The following is a 17,483-nucleotide window of genomic DNA, read 5'->3' on the forward strand; positions in this document are numbered from 1 at the left end:
TATGAGTGCAGATGAGCGGTATGACAGTTGGCAGGAGGGATGATGGAAGAGGAAAGAGGGTCAGACATGGAGCGTGTCTGGACATCAAAACGACCTCTTTAGGATCTTTCTGGTACCCAGCTGGCATCTATAGCTTCAGTATACTGCTGCGTCAGCACTTAAAGACTGAGAGAGATTATCTGCTCCATTTTGCAGAGGAAAACAGAAAGGCAACACATGGGCCGTCCACTGAACACACATTTAAATGGCACTCTAGCTTGTCATTCGTCAGAGCACTTCTGGCTCATTTTTCTTAATTTATGTCAGTGGATGAGACGCTGCCTCCATTCTCCGAGTCTCATGGTTTCTAATTAAAGACGAGAGAGGATTGTTATGCTGACTCCAGAGGATGCCAAACGCGTTTTTCATTCCGAAATCAAAAGGAGCATTGCCCCCTCCTGGATAATAAACAGTATCACAGACGTGGTGTGTGCTGAATCTTGCATTAGGGGACTTTCTTCTTCTCTTTCTTCGTCTTCTTCCTCCAAACCATCCCCTTGATGGTAAAGTGATGAAACAGTGAGTCTCCTCATTTAACAGCTCCAGATCTCTGAAACTAGAAAGACGATTCATGTCTCAACTGACGAATGATTTATGCACCGAAACTCAGATTTCACACTTGACACATACTTCACATATGAAACACGGTTTTCTTTCGGTACTTTTTGTACTTAAAAAGAATGTGAAACTCACTGAATGCAAAACTTTAGACTGAATTGAATAGATCATATATTATATACAAAATACAGTCTTGACTGTCCCTATGGTTAGACCAGAAACATCAAGGATATCGACGACATTCTGTCGTTAATGTGGAAAACCAAAGACATGTTTTTCAGTGCGAAGCCTGCTGTGACCCGGCTCACAGATGATATTCCACCAGAGGCACCAAAGTATAAACTGAAATGTTTTTTCTGGGGTGTACATACATCAGTAGAGTGGGACTCTGGCTCTACACTTGTCATATATAAGTAAAGCTTGGTGGAGACAACATTTGCTAAGTGTAAAAGCCCAGCCATCAGAGGAAGAAAATCAGGCTAATTAATGGAGAAGTAATTAGGTTTATCGGCATGATCAGGGTCCGTTTCAGATTTCCCGGAGCTAACGTTACATTTCCACACACACACCTTATGATAAATATACGTGTCGGACAATAACACCCCTAAAGTACCTATCATTGGGACAGATGCAATAGGCGTACTTGCTCACGCTTTTACCAAAAGTACGGTTCGATATTTACACGACGAACCTCTGAGGTTTATTGTAAGAACTGCCACTCCCATCATAACTGTCTGTATAGAGATTTTATTCAGGACATGTTGGATGCAGTTGCAGGATACCATAATTTACAAATATGCAGTCAGAGTTCACTGAGCTCCGGCTGTGGGTGGAACCCACTCGTGGATCTTCTTGCTGGTGGTGGGGAAGGGCACGTACTGCTGTGAGCTGCCACTCACGTTGAACTGGTGGACCTCAGCCAGGAACTTCTTGGGCTCTGGTGGATGTGTGGTGGGGGGGTCGTCTGTCATGCAGTGCAGCCAGCGATGCCTGAAGAGTGAACACAAAGGTATAGCTGTCTTAAATAACAAACTAATTCCTTATTTTTATTCATTTTGTGGTGGTTTTTGTTGACGGTTACATTTCTGCAGGAGGTGAAAACATGTAAATAATGTTTAACTTGCCAAAACAGTACAGTAGACTACAAACTGCATATTTTTTTACATGTTTAAGGTAGATAGCAGACGTGCCAAATATTGCCAAAGAAATAATTTAGAGTTTTAGCCCAAATGGTCATTGTTGTACTGATTCTATACCAAACTGCAGGTCGTACCATTCAGCTGGAACCATGCTGGCGTCCACCTGCCACAAGGTGTTCTTTCCGTTCATCTCTGTGGTGTAGATCACCCAGCGGTGACGTCCTGAACACATTTAGGAAACAAACAAGAGTTTATTAATCCAATCTAACAAGTGTTATCTGAACATCCTGTGCTAAATACTCCCGACAACAACATTATGTTTAGTGTAAACGTCCTGCTAGTGACTGGTTGAAATCATGCACATTTGGGGATACTCGACTCACCAAAGAAGTAGTTCTTTTTGTCCTCAAAGTATTTATTTCCATATTTATCCAAACCAACCAGGGCTCCTGTCTTCACATCGTTCACCCTGCCAACGGAATAATGACAGTCAGGTAGACAGTCCCAAGACAATACACATCTAATAACACATCAACAGCGGTTTAATGAAGACAATACAATACATTAAATTAAACTGACCGGAATAATTGAAGGAAAAAACCCCGAACTCCACCATGACCTCCTATTTGTCCCAAAGCCCTTCGGACGATGTTCGCATACTCCGCCATCTTGCGACGGAAGAGTTATCGAGACGGACTGTTGTGCGGAACAAATAAAAGTCCGAGTAGCACCAACACGCTTGTGGACATTAGTTCCACATGTAGATACACAAGTATGTGAACCGTAACAGTACTTGTATAACATAAATGGATCAAAGTCCAGTTGAAGATGGATTCACTGACAGTTCCAGAGATAAGATCTACCTACCGACCTATGTACCCACCTACATATATATATATATATATATATACCTACAGCTATCTATCTATCTATCTATCTATCTCTCTATAGTGACAGTGGTTTGAACACAGCTCACTGCTTTTCATCCTTTGAAGTAAAGAAACAGGAAATGAACACGATATATATATATATATTTCATATTTATTTAATTAAAAACTGTTGCCTGACAGTTTAGAATCATTGTTTATAGAAGACTCTCTGACAGAGTAGATGTTTACACATGGTCACGGTTAATGTACAATCATGAAGAAATGCATGCTGGGTAGCTCCCGACTAGCAGATTTATACCTCACCAACACACATCTGAACGAGAGGCACACATGAAATCGTATGACAGCAGCCGAAGAGGTCTGCTGACAGAATTAACCGTTGTATTCCTTCACTATAAAAAGCAGGATTTGGGGTTCTCCCACTGTAAAAGTTGCCATAACTGGGAAGTGCAACATACAGCAACCTAACCAAGAGGAAACAGACCTGATAAATGACTGTTTTTAAAAACTACAAACCTCCAGTACCCTGGCTAGAAAGTGAGTAGTCATGCAAACTGGATGCTTAAATTGTCCTTATTTAGTGAAGAATGTCAGACAGCACCTATATTATTGCAATTCATCTCAAAACAGGAGATATAAGGCACAACGTCTGCATAAACAAGCATCAAAATCCAAAATGTTTTCTTTCTTTTGAGCATTTCCTTAGAAATATAGTTTGTGCATACTTTCCACGTTCTTAAAAAAAATCCCCTTCTTCTGTAAGAAGTTTTCTTTTAAATTTAAAAGAATAACTCATGGAAACGTATTTCCTAACAAACCCTGACTCCCAAAATAAGCGGCAGCCTGTGCTTTTAAAACAATAAATCTTCCTATTTTATAAATATTAGCTGTTGGCTTTGATACAAAAAAAGGTCAATGCTGCTCTTTCATGTCCTTATACGCAGTTTTACCCATTAACCATTTCTAATGTGGCTTAACAGGCAAAACACATTTTAAAAACGAATTGAAAAATATCTACATTATTCATGACATTTCCAGTTTTCTCCAGGACGTTGTTTCTTCAACCCATCATTTAAATGTTTTGTATGTTAAATTGAAAAACCCAGGAGTAAAATCTCTTAACCAGAGAGATCAACTAAAAGAGCAGAACATCAACTTCCTGTTTCTCTGCGGAAGCCGGATTTTCACAGTAAAATCCCACCTAGTTACACGGTTAAACTCTTGAACAGACATCGGCGATACTTCGCATTTATAATTCAGGTGAGTTTGAAAATTTAACAATGTGTGTGTATTTTTTGACACAGATATGACACAGTAGGTTTTAAACAAGCAAATATCAACCTGATCAAAAGAAGGCGGACAGTTTTGTATATTTTGTTTCACACAAAAAGTAATTCCTTCATCCGTTTGCAGTTAAAAGTAATTCCAAGACTTCCTCGGATATCCAAGAACTTTAAATATTCCCGACAACTGTTCTGTCTCACTTCCACAGACTTCATTTCCTGTTTTAGAGTTCTGTGAGGGATAAGCAGTGTGTGTTTCTTTTGCAGTGGGTTTCTGTTTGAAGTAAACAGTCCATCCGGAGTCCTTCCTGAGCTGGTGACCGCTGACCTGAGATCGATCAGGGGTCGTGAGTTGTCGATCAACTGGCTCCGGGGCTGCCATGTGACTTCACTGCTGTAAAGCTGATATTACTGCTCAAGAATCATCGCCTCTTGGAAGGCTTCGATCCATCTAAAGACAAAAACACAAAACAGGGAACTTAGCTACCACTGTATAGCATACGGAATACATAGTAATGATCTCTATGTGGTAGTTCTCATTGTCAGTGGCGGAGTCCGCCATTCCCGTTTAGGATATACATTTAAATGCACTGTGGATTGACAGTAAACAGGGCAGCATGTAATTCAGCTTCACTGTTTCTTTTTCTTTACACAATATCAACAGCTAGCTTTCTGCTGTATTTCGGACAAAATAGCTGCTCAATCAATACGGGTGTGTCGCCAAATCAGCGCAGACTGAAGCCTTACGGGACACCAACTGTAAGGCACTGTCTGCCATTTTAATTCAATTACCTCTGAGCGGTGGGGATGTCGTCGGCTTTAAAGATGTGAAACAGCGTATTTTTGTGATACAGCTTAAACTGCAGCTTCTGGGCCGGACCGTTCTTCTCCTCCCTCAGGAAAAAACCGAGCAAAGGCTGACTCTCCAGCGCTGCAACGTCCTAAAAAGGGAGAAATAATTACTCAAGCAAAAAGGTAAAAAAAACAAAAAGCAACACATAGTTCAGGAGAGCAACAAAAGCACACAGTGTGCGTACCTCGCTGGCAGCGTATGTGTACAGGACTTTGTTCTTAATGACAAACCACAGCCTCTTCCACTGCTTCTTGTAGCCTTTTGACCTGTTTAAGTAGCCGCTCATGGAGGAGTTCTCAGTGTTGGCGGACACCTGGAAAAACAGCATGAACAAAATAAAACACTTCGCAAACTTGATACGTAAATAATGCAAAATAAATGACACGTATATCGTGTTAACTTATGTTCCTTGCCTCTTTTAGTGCAGCAGGAATCTTCTTCTGTTTCCTAGAGAAGGAGAAAGCTCCAGATTTGATCGGAGAAACTGATGTTGAAGCACAGCGGTCACCTAAAAAATGGGGGGAATAAAGTCAATATAATAGATCAAAACCACATATTTTTACCACAAGTAAATAATCTACATTATCTTAAAGGACCAGTCTGATTATATTCTGTATTTTTGTTATTGTCAATCTGTCAACAAATCCCATGAAAGACCAAAACCAACAATGTGTTTTTAAATCGTTAAAAACAGCTCACAGATACATATTCATCTTTAAAAAGGCTAAATCATTTCCTAAAACAGATGGCCACTGTAGCTTTTATCTAACGTTACTCAAACAGGAGCAAATATTGCATTTTTTAGGGACTATTTTCAGCGGCGGATCAATCCACATTTATTGCTCTGGTGAGTATTTGTGGCAGCAGGACGGTGTATGTGTCCACGTTTACTTACTATTCTCCTGCAGTTTGGCAAAGCAGTGATCACACACTCGCGCCGGCTGGTTCTTCAAGTACTCCAGGTAGTACTTATTGGCAGAGCACGCCTGACACACCACCTGTCAGACACACGTGTAACTGCGATGAGAAGGGGGTTCATTCAACGATGTTTTGTAAGAGCAGCGGTAGTCGTAGTGGTACAGACCCTTCCACAGGCGCGACAGTGATGCCTCCTCCAGGTGAGGGTGAACTCACAGGTGCAGATCATGCACATGGTGGCCCTCAGGTCCGGGATCCAGATGGGAGCCTTTGAACCCAACGGGGCCCCGGTGTCGACAACGCCCTCCGCCTGGGTCGAGAGAGATTGGGGGTTAACGTGGACACATTCAGGGTGAATTTATAACATGAACACACGCACAGATGTTTAGTTTCACCTCCTCCTGACTTCGACTTGATATGAAGGTTATTTTCTTCTTCGTGTAGTCGTCTATGGCCTTGGCGATGGCCTCCAGCCACTCGTCTCTCTCTGTAGCTGAGCTGCAAGATACACCAGAACTCTCAGCAACAGAACAATCAATTCAACGTGTAGATGTTTACAGCTCATTGTACGATATATTTCATGTGACTGTCGGATGTTAAGACTGACCTGGCAGACAGGATGAAAGAGCGTTCAACGCTCTCAATGTTCAGCTCGTTCTGATAGGCCTCCTGACTCGGTTTACTCACCTGAAAGACACACCAGAAATAACAGATAACCACCAGGGATTGTGCACCATTTCAGATGAGCAACGTTCAAACTGCTGCTGCAAACTCAGCCTCATGTGTTTCAGTGTACGTGAAGAAAACAGGAAGAGGTGAAGCTCTAAAAGTAAAGAGGACCATCACAGTGTGTCTCTAACCTTCATCCCAGCCAGAGAGAGGACACTGTTGAGTTTATACTGGCCAGACTGGACCGGAGTGGTGTACATGAGAGCATCATTGAACTGAGGGAAGCACGAACACAAGAAAACTTCAGAAAAACACACAGATAATATATTTAAAAAAAATATATATATATATTTTGAAGGCAGAATAACAGCATAACGTAAACTGGATTTAATTATCGCTCACCAGAAAGAACATGCGAGGCTGCATGACTTTCCTGGACAGCTTCATTAGAGTGCCCTCCTTCAGAAACACCTGAAAATAAACGGGCCGCATTTAGAAAACACCTGCAGTCGGTGGAATCCAGTGGCTGAACGACGACTTTTTAAGACTCAATCGATACGCGAAACAGAAGCACAGAGCAGCGTGATGTGATATCATCAGTCATACAGACTTAAACCACACATGAGTTCTGATTCACAGAGAACCTGCAGCATGAATAATGACGCTGCAAAAAATGATCAGCAAGAAACTGAAAGACGATTAAAACGAGGAGGAAATTTAACGTCTTCCGATGTGTGGAGCACTGCTGTGGAGCAGTCGTATTTGTACTGGAATCTGAACTTTGGTTTGTGAAAGAAGTTAGCAACCGCTTTGAGACTTACCCGGCCTGGCTGCACGATCTCATGGTGACCGTTGAGGCTGTACTGAATCTGCATCAGCTTCTGAAAGTTATCCTGTGAAACAGCATCAGAGGTGTGAGGAGAAGCACGAGGCTGAAGTAGACGTGACGTGCAGCCGTGTGTGGAATAAGATCTCACCCCTTGTTTCATGATATCGTTGGCGTGGTTGGCCACTTCTTTCACTATGCTGAGGGCCGCTGCATGGAGAGCAAAGATAAAACATCAGTTTTTAGCAAATGATGGACACTGAGGGGGAGTTCAGTTCTTCATCTCACCTTGTGTGTCTTTATAGTCCTCTGAGTCTTCTGGAAGGTTCTTCAGATAATCTGGAAAAGAAGTTTCCATTTGTTTTGAAACTAGCAGCAAAGGCAAAAGGAGAGGCTGTCTGCCCGCGGCAATTTGCAAGATCCAACAAGTTATTTTATTACGTTTAAAATAACACCCGGATCACTTTGATAAGTATATGTTTGAGAAAACACCTCATGTCCTAAAAAAAAGCACATAAAGTACATGCAATACATGTTTTGTAATACATTTTTTAAATGTATACATTGTGCAGAATATGCTGGAGAAGAAACATCAATATCTGCTCTAGATCTAGATGAAAACAGATATTACAAACTTTCCTTTTCTCCTTCTCTGACGATATAAAATGTGAAATTCCTTATTTTCAGTGTGCAGTTCAGTTATTTTGAATATTTAAAATCTGTTCTGCAGAATTGATCCCTTATGTTGAAGCTCCTCAGGTGTTTATTGCTGTTACTGTCCACTGGGTGCCAGTACGGTACCAAAACAAAGAAGGTTCATTCAGGTGCTGTCAATAAAGGAGCGCCGTCACTCAGGAAACCCTTTGACCGTCAGTCAACAGCGAGTGTGTGTTTGTACCTGTGAGCAGCAGCTGGTACTGAGGGATCCTCTGCACTGGTTTCAGCAGGTAGTGTTTCAGAGCCAGACTGGCACATCTGGGACTCATCTGGGACAAAACAAACACGCAGCTGTCCAGTTTACTGTGAGAGACACGCGTAGTGTGTTTCCATGGCTGCTTCTGACAGCAGCACTTCTGGACTGAAGCTGAGCTGTATCACTTCATCTTTAAATGTTAGTTACAGTGAAGTGTTATATCAATAAGAAAAACATTACAACGTTCTCTGTAATAATTCCCAATAAAAGCAAATACAAAACTGTATTTGCAGCTTTACCTCAAACTCTCTGACAACAGCGGCGAACGCTGCGTTCTTCCTGCACTGCTCGTCCAACAGAGCAACGTTGTTGTCAAACTGGCGGATGTAGGTGGAGTACATCTTCAGGTAAGGACCCTTCTGGACGAAGATGTCCGACAGTCTCTGGTGATCGCTCCTGTAACCAGACACACACAAAGAGTTCCCTTCAGTCAGTGGACCGAGTCATCCAGGATAAAGGTAGTCGATGAAAAGGAAATCCAGCTGTTGTGTTCATTTATTTCCTAATACATCATAAGTCACTAAATCAGTAGCAACATCCCCCAGTGCATTATGGGAGCTGTTGTTCTTCTCTATGTGTGTTTACCAGTGTGCCACTCGCTCCTCCAGCTCCCTCAGCAGGTCTCTGTTGAGCTGGTAGAGTTGTGGAAGGTAGTACAGGATCTGACTGAGGATCCGCTCCTCCACCACCGGCTTCCCATTCTGACGGGTGGCCTTTGCAACAGCATCTCGAAAGTCCTGCAGAGACACAGAGGGTGGATTCTGCATCATTATCACACACACGCACATGCACACGCACACGCACACGCACGCACACAGCTGACTCAGCATTCTTGACTTTGTCCAGCGTGCCAACACACACATCCACCTGGAAGGAAGCAAGGAGGCCACGCAGAATCCCCATTTTATTTCTCTCTCTCTCTCACACACACACGACACTCACACTCAACACAACACACACACACACACACGATAATCTAAGGTCTGTGTGTGTCTGGAGGTCGTCTCTGTGGCCTGAGGAAGCAGCTGCTGTGCCGTCCGCAGAGAGAGGAGAATGCGATCTGACCTCTTTTCTTGGACGCATCCCCCCCCCCCCCAGCCAGCCACGGGGCGACGTTTTCTACTAATCCCGCTGTGGGTTTCTCCAAAGCCACGTCTGAGGCGGCCAAACAGGTGGACCCTCGACCCCTCTCAACCGGGATTCAGACCGACTACAGAGTCCGTCTTTGAGATATACATAAACACACGCTTCCCCGTCAAACGTTACCAACAAAAGACATTAAAATGTGCTCGAATACATGAATAGTACTGACATTAGATGTCCGTGTGTACAGCAAAACATTCTCCATTCACTTCCCCTAAAAAGCTGACCTCATCCAGTCACATGGTTCCTGTTAGCCGTCATTCAAAACACAGGAACATGCAGCATTTAGCTTCATTTATCTTTCAGCAAAGCAAACACTGCAGACTCAAGGAACCCTGACAAGTCTGTTTTTAAATATATAATCCATCACTGCCAACTACATCGACAAAATATCTCTTTTCAGTGCAGTAAAAGTCCCTTCTGAAATACTGTGCTGTAGAGATAATGATAACATTCCAAATAGAAGTTGTCATTTTGTTACATTATACACGGGGAAACTCACAAATAACCCCATGACACAGGACTAAAGTGTCCTTTTAAATACTTTACTTATATACTTAACTTGTTTGCAATACTCAAGATCTTGAGCAAACACAACACCGGCCAAGACCTCATTAATTGATATTCATCCCAGGGAAGAAGCTTTGAACACCATTCAAAACAATCACAGCGTCGGCGAGGGTAACAAAAACATACACTGAGATTTATTATGTTGGGCACTCTTCTTCCCTGTTCCTTTGATGCAACTCTTGGATAAATAAGACACTTACTATGTGAAGCAGCTTCAGGACATCCACAAATCTGAAACATGAGCAGAAATACATCCGTTAGACGACACACATATGGACGTTTTTAAGTGTTCACCCCAAAAGCACTCACACTTTCTCGGAGCTCATAATCTCCTGGGCGATGTGCACCACCTTCTTCCTCTTCATCTCATCCTCCTGCTGAAAGAGCACAAACACAAACAGTTCAGCAACGCCACAGACACGCCACAGACACGGTGACCGACCTCGAGACAAGCACACCGCTGTGAACCACCATGATCACTGGGATCCCGGTTCGCTCTGCAAAACCATCAGGGTTGAGTTTACAGCCTTCAAAACAACCCGAAAGTAGAGCGCCGACCCTTCTCCCTCTCTCCCCGTGTCTTTCTGATGGTGTGTGTTGTTGAATGGTAATGGGGCGGTCTTTCAATGACTTCATTTGGACTGCGGCCTTGGACTGCGGCCTTGGCCCCCCCCCCCCCCCCAGCTTGACTGAAAAGTCCCACTGGTCCTATCGGAGCCTGTGTTTGTGACACCCCGACAGTATCACGGAGAGCGTTACACAGGAGGAAGAAACAGCTCATTGAGAGAGCTATTCCTGAACCTGTAGCCCTTCTGTGTTTGCTCACCATCCCCCCTTTCAACACACACACACACACACACACACACACACACACACACACACACACACACACACACACACACACACACACACACACACACACACACACACACACACACACACACACACACACACACACACAGACCTTTGGAGAGCTGTGACGAACACACTTGGCAGCAAACGTGCACACAATCTCCAGTGGCTGCAGCGACAGTTCAGCTGTGACATGAGACGCTCTGCCAGTTTTACATGATGTCATTTTTCCGTCCAAGTTTCTCTTTTGTTTTTTTATCATTTCTGAATGAATTTATAGTCGCTGCTGTGTAATGGCTGAACGACTACCTGTCGGTCTGCCACATCCAGGTGCTCCTTGCTGGAGGTGGAACTGTTGTCCTCTTCATCTGAACTGTGGATCTCCTCCGCCTCAGAGTGGACGTCCTGCCCCAGCCAGCCACTGCACACAGCAGACATTCAACACAACAAACGGAGATTAAATGACACACGAAGCAGAATTAAGTGTTCGGGATTAAGGGAAGGTCTGCGGACAAGAGTGAGTTGAGAAAAAACCCGCCCTGGATAAATAAAGATTAAAGTTTTGTGCAAGAGGGGGACCTGATGATGAATTGGACTTAATCATTACTCACAAGAAGCACATGAGTCATTACAAGAGTGTGAAACTCATTAAGAGGTCTGGTACAATAGAAATCTATAACAATTAGAATAAAAACGCTTGTGTGAGATAAAACACAGAAAAGTAGGGCTTTAATGCAGCAGAAAAAGCCTGTTATTTCGAATTCTTTGGCTCAGATAATCATGTGATATTGTGATCTAATAGTCTTATTGATGTCAGCCATACTGCCCGGTCCGTGTTAATATTGTTGTGTTTTTAGGTGGGTCTATATCCATCATGTCTTTCTTCAAAGAGACATTTATGAACCCTGCTGCTGGCTCCGCTCTACCCACAAGGCGAACAAGCACCAACATGTGTTTGTGTGTCACTAAATGTTTGGCTCTTTTGCTGTACAATTAAGCCGTCAGATTTGAAAGAAGGGTGAGTTAATGTGTTGTGATTTCGCCTCCATCAGCCCCGTCCTGCCGTCTCTCTTCCCGACACAACTCTCTGCAAAGAGGCTCGGCAAAAAAAGGGTGATGGCTCGGAATAAAAATCAGAAAAGGAAAGACGGTGGGACTCCAAACATTCTCACATTTCCTTTCACGCTCATCAGCAGTAGCTCTCTCCACTTCCTTGTTTTTCTTACGTGCCTCCGGACAGTTTCTTTTACCTAAATAGTAATACACACTCACTCTTCCTCTCTTATGCTTCCTCTATCGTGGAGCATTCCAACACACTGGATCCGGCACAGAGCGCCACTTGTTTACAGCCTGAGGCTACTTACATAAAGTCAACAGGCTCAGATGCCTGGGAAACACGACACATTCACTCACTTCTCCCCTGGCGAACAGAAACACCCCGATAACCACTCGGCTGCAAACCACACAGAATAAAGAAACAAGGTTCATCTCAGCTTGATGCCTCGACTTCATCACTTGTAGCGCCACCGTCTGACAGAGGGAACAGGAAGCACAGCACTTATCATGGGAACGGCTTCTCATTACACTTTGTTGGCCGTGTCCCTTTTCACTTATTCGGACGATCGAATATTTGTTTGTCATTGGCAGAGCAAAAGGCCAAAATTCTAAAGTTTTAGCTTCTTAAAGCAGCACCAATCAATGTTTTCTATTGAACTGATTGTATTTTTGTAATTGTTATGTGAGCGGGTTAGTTGGAGCGACAACCTTCCAGAGACGTATCACTCAAACTTACATCGCTCTACAGAGCGTTTTAGCATCTTTCAGCTTTGTTTTGGTTTTAAAGAAGCCACTCTCCACTACCTGCTACCTGCCCAGCACTAAGCGGTGAACAGAGAAAGTTAGCAACGAGCAAATGAACAAAGTGGAGCATTTAACATATAAAGAGATATTTCCTGAAGGAGATGGTGGAGACCACAAACAGAGCTAAGAGTCGCGTGAATATGGGACTCAAATTCACCAGATGGCCAGAGACGTGACTACAAAAAGATATCTTATTTGTTAATTTACTGGGATGAGAACAGAGCTCACTTCAGAGACACAGGAGGAGAAGAATGGAGTGATGAGGTTAGGAAGAGGCTAAACGCAGTGCGAGGGCGTGCAGGCCGAGGAGGAGGAGGAGGCCGGTGGTTGCTGGAGGTTTATTTTCCCTGTTCCAGAGAGCTGTGTGGCATTTCTGCGATTCTCAGACATTTCCTGCCCTGGCCACCGAAAATAACCCACAGGAAAACAGGCCGACCTGTTGCACATCAATGCTCCATTCAAACCCAATGCCCCTGTTTCAAAGGTCAACTTTCACACACTTGTAAACACAAACCACTAATGTCACCTGTGCAACTAGTTGCACATGGCGGCTCCCACACTGACGCTACGGGTCAAAACTACAGAGTGGCTGCAAGTGTTGTAGAGCGGCTCTGAACCTCACACACTGACACACACACACACACACACACACAACGTTCCAGGTATCGACCACCTATCTCTTCCCAAACTCATCTCTCTTCTGTAATATATTTTAAAATAAGAATCATTCGTTGGACCCTTTACAAACTACTACTGTACCTCTCGTACTCATGCTCGTGGCACCTGTGATAGGGATCCTGCACTTCATAGATGTCCGAGTCTGCTCCGTCGGGGTCATGTGACCAGCCCGGCCTTGCACTGTGAAACGGCAGGTTCATGTACTCTGGGATCTCCTCGTACAGGGGAACGTTCTCATACTCCACCGCTTCCTCTACGTATTCTCCACGAACATCAGCCTCCACTATGCAGCTACTGGGCCGCTCCAGGCTTTTCCCCCCCGGGCTTGAGTGCACGCTGGTACAGTCCAGGGTCTGCCCTCCTTTGGCCAGCAGCTTTGGCAGCATCTTGACAGACAGCCGGAGCTCCAGCAGCTTCCTGAAAGAGAGGCTCCTCTTTTGGGAGTCGGCCCGGGTGGCCAGGTCGGCTGCAGAGAAGGACTGCGCCCTCTGCTTGCCCCCCAGCGCCGGAGCTCGGCTCTTTGGAGGCACGCTGCTCCTGGTGGGCATCTGCCGGCTGAAGAAGGTCACGCAGGGCCGCGCGAACCGCCAGGCTGTTTTCTCCTGAGGGGGCGGGGGCAGCTCCCTCATCGGGGTGTTCGCATGTGGAGGTGCAGGAGGGCAGATGGAGGGCGGAGGGGGCGTCGGCAGGCTGTGTCTCTGAGGTTTTCTAGGTGGCGCCCTCGGTGACCGCTGATCCTCGGCAGAGAAGGCCTTCCTCGCGTTCGCCAGAAGAGGATGACAGCCGAGTTTGATCTGTTTGGGGAGGCTGTGAGTTATCGGGTAGCGCTCAAAGTCGCCGTACCCATCCTCTTCATCCTCGTCCACGCGGTGCTCAGCGCCCCCTTTTTTGTGGCTGTTGGAGTCCGCGTGCGAGAGCAAGACTAAGGAGTGGGAGGTGTTTTTGTTTAGAGAGGGGGGCATGCGGGCTGGTCTTTGAAGGCGAGGGGAGAGGGAGGTCTGCCGAGGAGGGGGGACTGGTGCGCTGGTCTCGTCATCTCCCAAACCCGAGTCTTTTTGGGGTAAAGGGTCTTCACATGTGTCCCGTTTGAGCTCCTCGGCGTCCGAACCGAGAGACAGACCAGCTAGTTTCCCCTCATCCTCTCCCATCTCAAGCTCATGTCTCTGTTCCTCCGCCACCTGATCCTGGGCACTGCCCTCCACGCCATCCTGCCTCACCAGGGCTGGCTTTTTAGGTTTGCGTGGGTGAGGGACTGGGAGAGGTTTGCTGGGGGCAGCGGGGACCTGCAGATCAGGGTGTAACCTGGTAGGAGATGCTTCGCTGCATTCTACCTGAAAGGACTGTGCAGACGATTCATGAGGAGTGACACATGGGGAGACAATGATGCTGCCTGCAACATCACAGGTAGAGTCTGTGAAATCTGTGTTTTGGGCCTCAGTCTGTCCATTCGCTTTTGAAACATCAGGCTCAGCGACAGCACTTTCCTGATGTTTGACAGTCTCTGGAGCGTTCTGCTCCTCGGTCCTCTGTGCCTCTTTGTTGACCAATCCGCGATCCAGGTGTCTCTGTCTTTGAGGTTTGTCCCTGGGCTTCTTGCTAATCCCTCCACCTTCCCCCTTCTCTACAGCAACTCCCTCCTCTTGGTTTTCTGCTCTCTCGTGTGGCCTCGTCCCTGTGAATCCTTCTGTAGAAATCCCATTCTGCAACGGTTCCTTGTGCAAATCGCTCCCAATCTCAGTTGTATTTCCGTTTTCCAGACGCTGGCACTGGGAGCAATCCTGGAGCCCACAGGAGCAGGTGGGAATTATGTAATCCGAGTTACGCTTGTTTGTCTCTGATAAAATCCCATTTTTGGAGTTAAGAAGTAAGAGGCTATCGCCTAACGCTTCCTGTCGTTCCTGAGTTAGGATAAAGGGTTCACTGGGTTTGGGTGGCGGGGGTGAAACGGGGGGAGACGAGGCCGTGGATTTGGGAATGCAGGGTTTGGGGGCAACAGCCGGTTTAGTCCTCTTGAGAGTAGCAGGGGAGGGTTGGGAGATGACTGCAGACTGGGAGAGAAGACCTGGTTTGGGGGCGATGGGTGGGGGAGAGGGTTTGGTGGTGGCAGGGAGTTTAGGTTTGGGAGCTAATGGAGGCTTCTTCACACCTGCATGTAAAGAAGAGGGAGGATATTTACACAGAAGTCAAACAACAATGTACTCACACTCCTTTTAAATGAATCATGCAGCATCGTCACATCACATGAAAGCATGCTCCATCCACACCTCCTCCAGTAAACGCATAGACAGCTGCAAGCTCAAAGCTCGGGTCAAAAGGTCTCCAGAAGGTTCAGGAGGACGGAAGGTTGGAATAATGTGTGAAATGAGGATTTATATAAGTTATGAAACTTTTACCACATCTGCTCAACCGTTTTGTAAAGTAATAATCTGATGAACGAACACAAACACAAAGTAAATCTGGATTATTTCATGCAGATGCACAATGTATTGTTGTCAGATTGTAGTTAAACATAAGTATGTTGTATTGTATGTATTACAACTAGTACAATATTTACTGTAAGTACATTCTGGTACTTTACTAATGTTTAATTAGTTGAAAGTAGATGATACACAGACAATTACCGATTAATTTGGTTAAATAAAGTTGAAATTGAAAAATTAATAACAAGCTGTGAATTGACACTGTAGGCGATATTTTCCGCTCTGCTGGCTGAAACGTTTGGCTGGCCGACAACACGAGAAGTGGAGTCATCGAGCGGATGTTTCCGAAAAGGCCAACGACCAGAAACCGCTGTGACTCCCAGACATGCTGCTCTGCCTCTGCAGAGAGCTCCAAACTCTGCTCAAACTGTATCAAGTCATTGGGCTTATAAAACCAAAAACACCCACGCTATTGAACAGTAATTAACAGGTTTACCAATCACTGATAGACACTTTTCAATTCGGCATACACCTTCTGTTTTGGTTCACCAAAGAAAATGATTTTAAACTTCACCACGGATGGCGGAGACGAGCAAGGGGAATCAAACCTAAAACGTGCCTCAAATATTTGAGTCATATATCTCTTTATATGTTGGCCGAATTTGCCAGTGTATGCTAACGATGCCATGCAAGTTCATTAACTATATATTCGGTGATATAATGCAACTTAAACCGACTTAACAACCAACTAGAACATTTTAGAGCGGAGTCTGGCCTCGCTGTAAAAAGTAACGCCAGATATCTGGACGCGGAAACACAAACAATAACTATTTTGCACATATCCCATTTCTCTAAGGATACACCTCTTTATCCAGGTAAACGTCACCTGTTTTATATCAGAAGCTAACACTGCAGCTTATTATCGAGTCTTGTTGCATCAACAGCAGGACAGATGTTTTAAGACAAAGGATTTAACCCCCTCCAGCTGGGACAGTAGCTTTAATATCAAACGTGAAAGGGACATTTTACATTGTGAGTTATGATGGAAGTTTTTTTTAGAAAGCACTCTAAATTGCAATCGAGCATGTCTCCTTCTTTTATATCTTTTTGAAAGGTGTTATTAAGAAAAAACTACGCGTAATTACGCGTGGCTGCGTAAAAAGAGGGTTGACGCTTATCGTCCGTTATAACGTTCACGTTGCATAGTTTTTTGACTACAATTACACTTTAAGTATTTAGATTTTGCACAGCTAACTTTAAGTTGAACAAGGAAACAAACCTGTGCTCATGACTCCCGACTGGCTCCTTTCTCCATGAGTAAATTTACTTTCAATGGAATTGCGAGAAAATCTGCGTTTTCTCCTTCTTCGACACCATAGTCAGTTTGAAACCCGCTCCAGGGAGAAAACATGCAAATCCATCGCTGTCGCTCCTTATCTTGCCAGCGGATGCTCGGATAAAGTATTTACGCGTGTTACTTTTCCCATTTTCCCCCAAAAGGTTTTCAGCCACGGTGCTTTTCCCAACAGTATCAAGAAGGCCGCAACAAAACAATCCACTTCCGTTTATGCATTTCAAAACAAAAATAATTGTTGAAGAATTTCTGGTGCGGTTGTTGTAATCTGATGTAAAGCACGGAGTTAAGCATACATATAGGTTCAGTTGTATGTTTTAAGTAAATATAAATGTAATTCAGATCGATTCCGTGATTCACATTTACAACAAACTGTTTAAAATAAATTGGAATTATTTATTCTGAAGGGAACTTCCGGTTTCACACTGGCTGATTCTTGATAACTTTACACTCGATTT

The 17,483-nt window shown here is 44.6% G+C and overlaps 2 protein-coding genes across 5 annotated transcripts; both read right to left on the reverse strand.

Moving 5' to 3' along the window:
* Positions 1 to 1,328: 1,328 nt before the first annotated feature.
* ndufa12 (NADH:ubiquinone oxidoreductase subunit A12) lies at positions 1,329 to 2,439 on the reverse strand. The gene is made up of 4 exons (XM_079294070.1): positions 2,316 to 2,439; positions 2,120 to 2,205; positions 1,871 to 1,958; positions 1,329 to 1,587 (listed from the first exon to the last, which is right to left on the reverse strand). The coding sequence occupies exons 1-4, from the start codon at positions 2,402 to 2,404 to the stop codon at positions 1,407 to 1,409; spliced, it is 444 nt and encodes a 147-aa protein (XP_079150196.1). The 5' UTR covers positions 2,405 to 2,439; the 3' UTR covers positions 1,329 to 1,406.
* Positions 2,440 to 2,757: 318 nt separating this feature from the next.
* On the reverse strand, positions 2,758 to 17,157 carry fgd6 (FYVE, RhoGEF and PH domain containing 6). Of its 4 annotated transcripts, none has more exons than XM_079294668.1 (21): positions 16,951 to 17,157; positions 13,357 to 15,397; positions 11,023 to 11,134; positions 10,171 to 10,235; positions 10,062 to 10,092; positions 8,734 to 8,885; positions 8,388 to 8,544; positions 8,074 to 8,161; positions 7,464 to 7,514; positions 7,327 to 7,385; positions 7,171 to 7,242; positions 6,752 to 6,820; positions 6,541 to 6,624; positions 6,288 to 6,367; positions 6,076 to 6,178; positions 5,847 to 5,990; positions 5,658 to 5,760; positions 5,176 to 5,270; positions 4,947 to 5,075; positions 4,702 to 4,850; positions 2,758 to 4,360 (listed from the first exon to the last, which is right to left on the reverse strand). In XM_079294668.1, exons 1-21 carry the CDS (start codon positions 16,958 to 16,960, stop codon positions 4,318 to 4,320), a joined length of 3,837 nt encoding a protein of 1,278 aa, XP_079150794.1. In that variant the 5' UTR covers positions 16,961 to 17,157; the 3' UTR covers positions 2,758 to 4,317. The 4 variants fall into 4 exon arrangements, with proteins under 4 accessions (XP_079150794.1, XP_079150793.1, XP_079150792.1 ...); XM_079294667.1 differs by having other exon boundaries at positions 10,171 to 10,238; XM_079294666.1 differs by having other exon boundaries at positions 13,333 to 15,397.
* Positions 17,158 to 17,483: the final 326 nt, after the last annotated feature.

The sequence above is a fragment of the Melanostigma gelatinosum genome (assembly GCF_949748355.1).
Source record: "Melanostigma gelatinosum genome assembly, chromosome: 22".
NCBI classification, from domain to species: Eukaryota; Metazoa; Chordata; class Actinopteri; order Perciformes; family Zoarcidae; genus Melanostigma; species Melanostigma gelatinosum.

Bases quoted from the DNA above. Each gene is read 5' to 3' on its own strand.
- fgd6 (XM_079294665.1), bottom strand. The intron at 6,821-7,170 runs GTAAGTCTCAAA...GTTTATTTTCAG, and splicing joins AGATCGTGCAGCCAGGCCGG to GTGTTTCTGAAGGAGGGCAC. The intron at 6,625-6,751 runs GTGAGCGATAAT...TGCTTCCCTCAG, and splicing joins AGCCTCGCATGTTCTTTCTG to TTCAATGATGCTCTCATGTA.
- ndufa12 (XM_079294070.1), bottom strand. From the start codon at position 2,404: ATGGCGGAGTATGCGAACATCGTCCGAAGGGCTTTGGGACAAATAGGA. The intron at 2,206-2,315 runs GTCAGTTTAATT...TTCCGTTGGCAG, and splicing joins TTTTTCCTTCAATTATTCCG to GGTGAACGATGTGAAGACAG. The intron at 1,588-1,870 runs GTACGACCTGCA...TTCACTCTTCAG, and splicing joins AGCATGGTTCCAGCTGAATG to GCATCGCTGGCTGCACTGCA.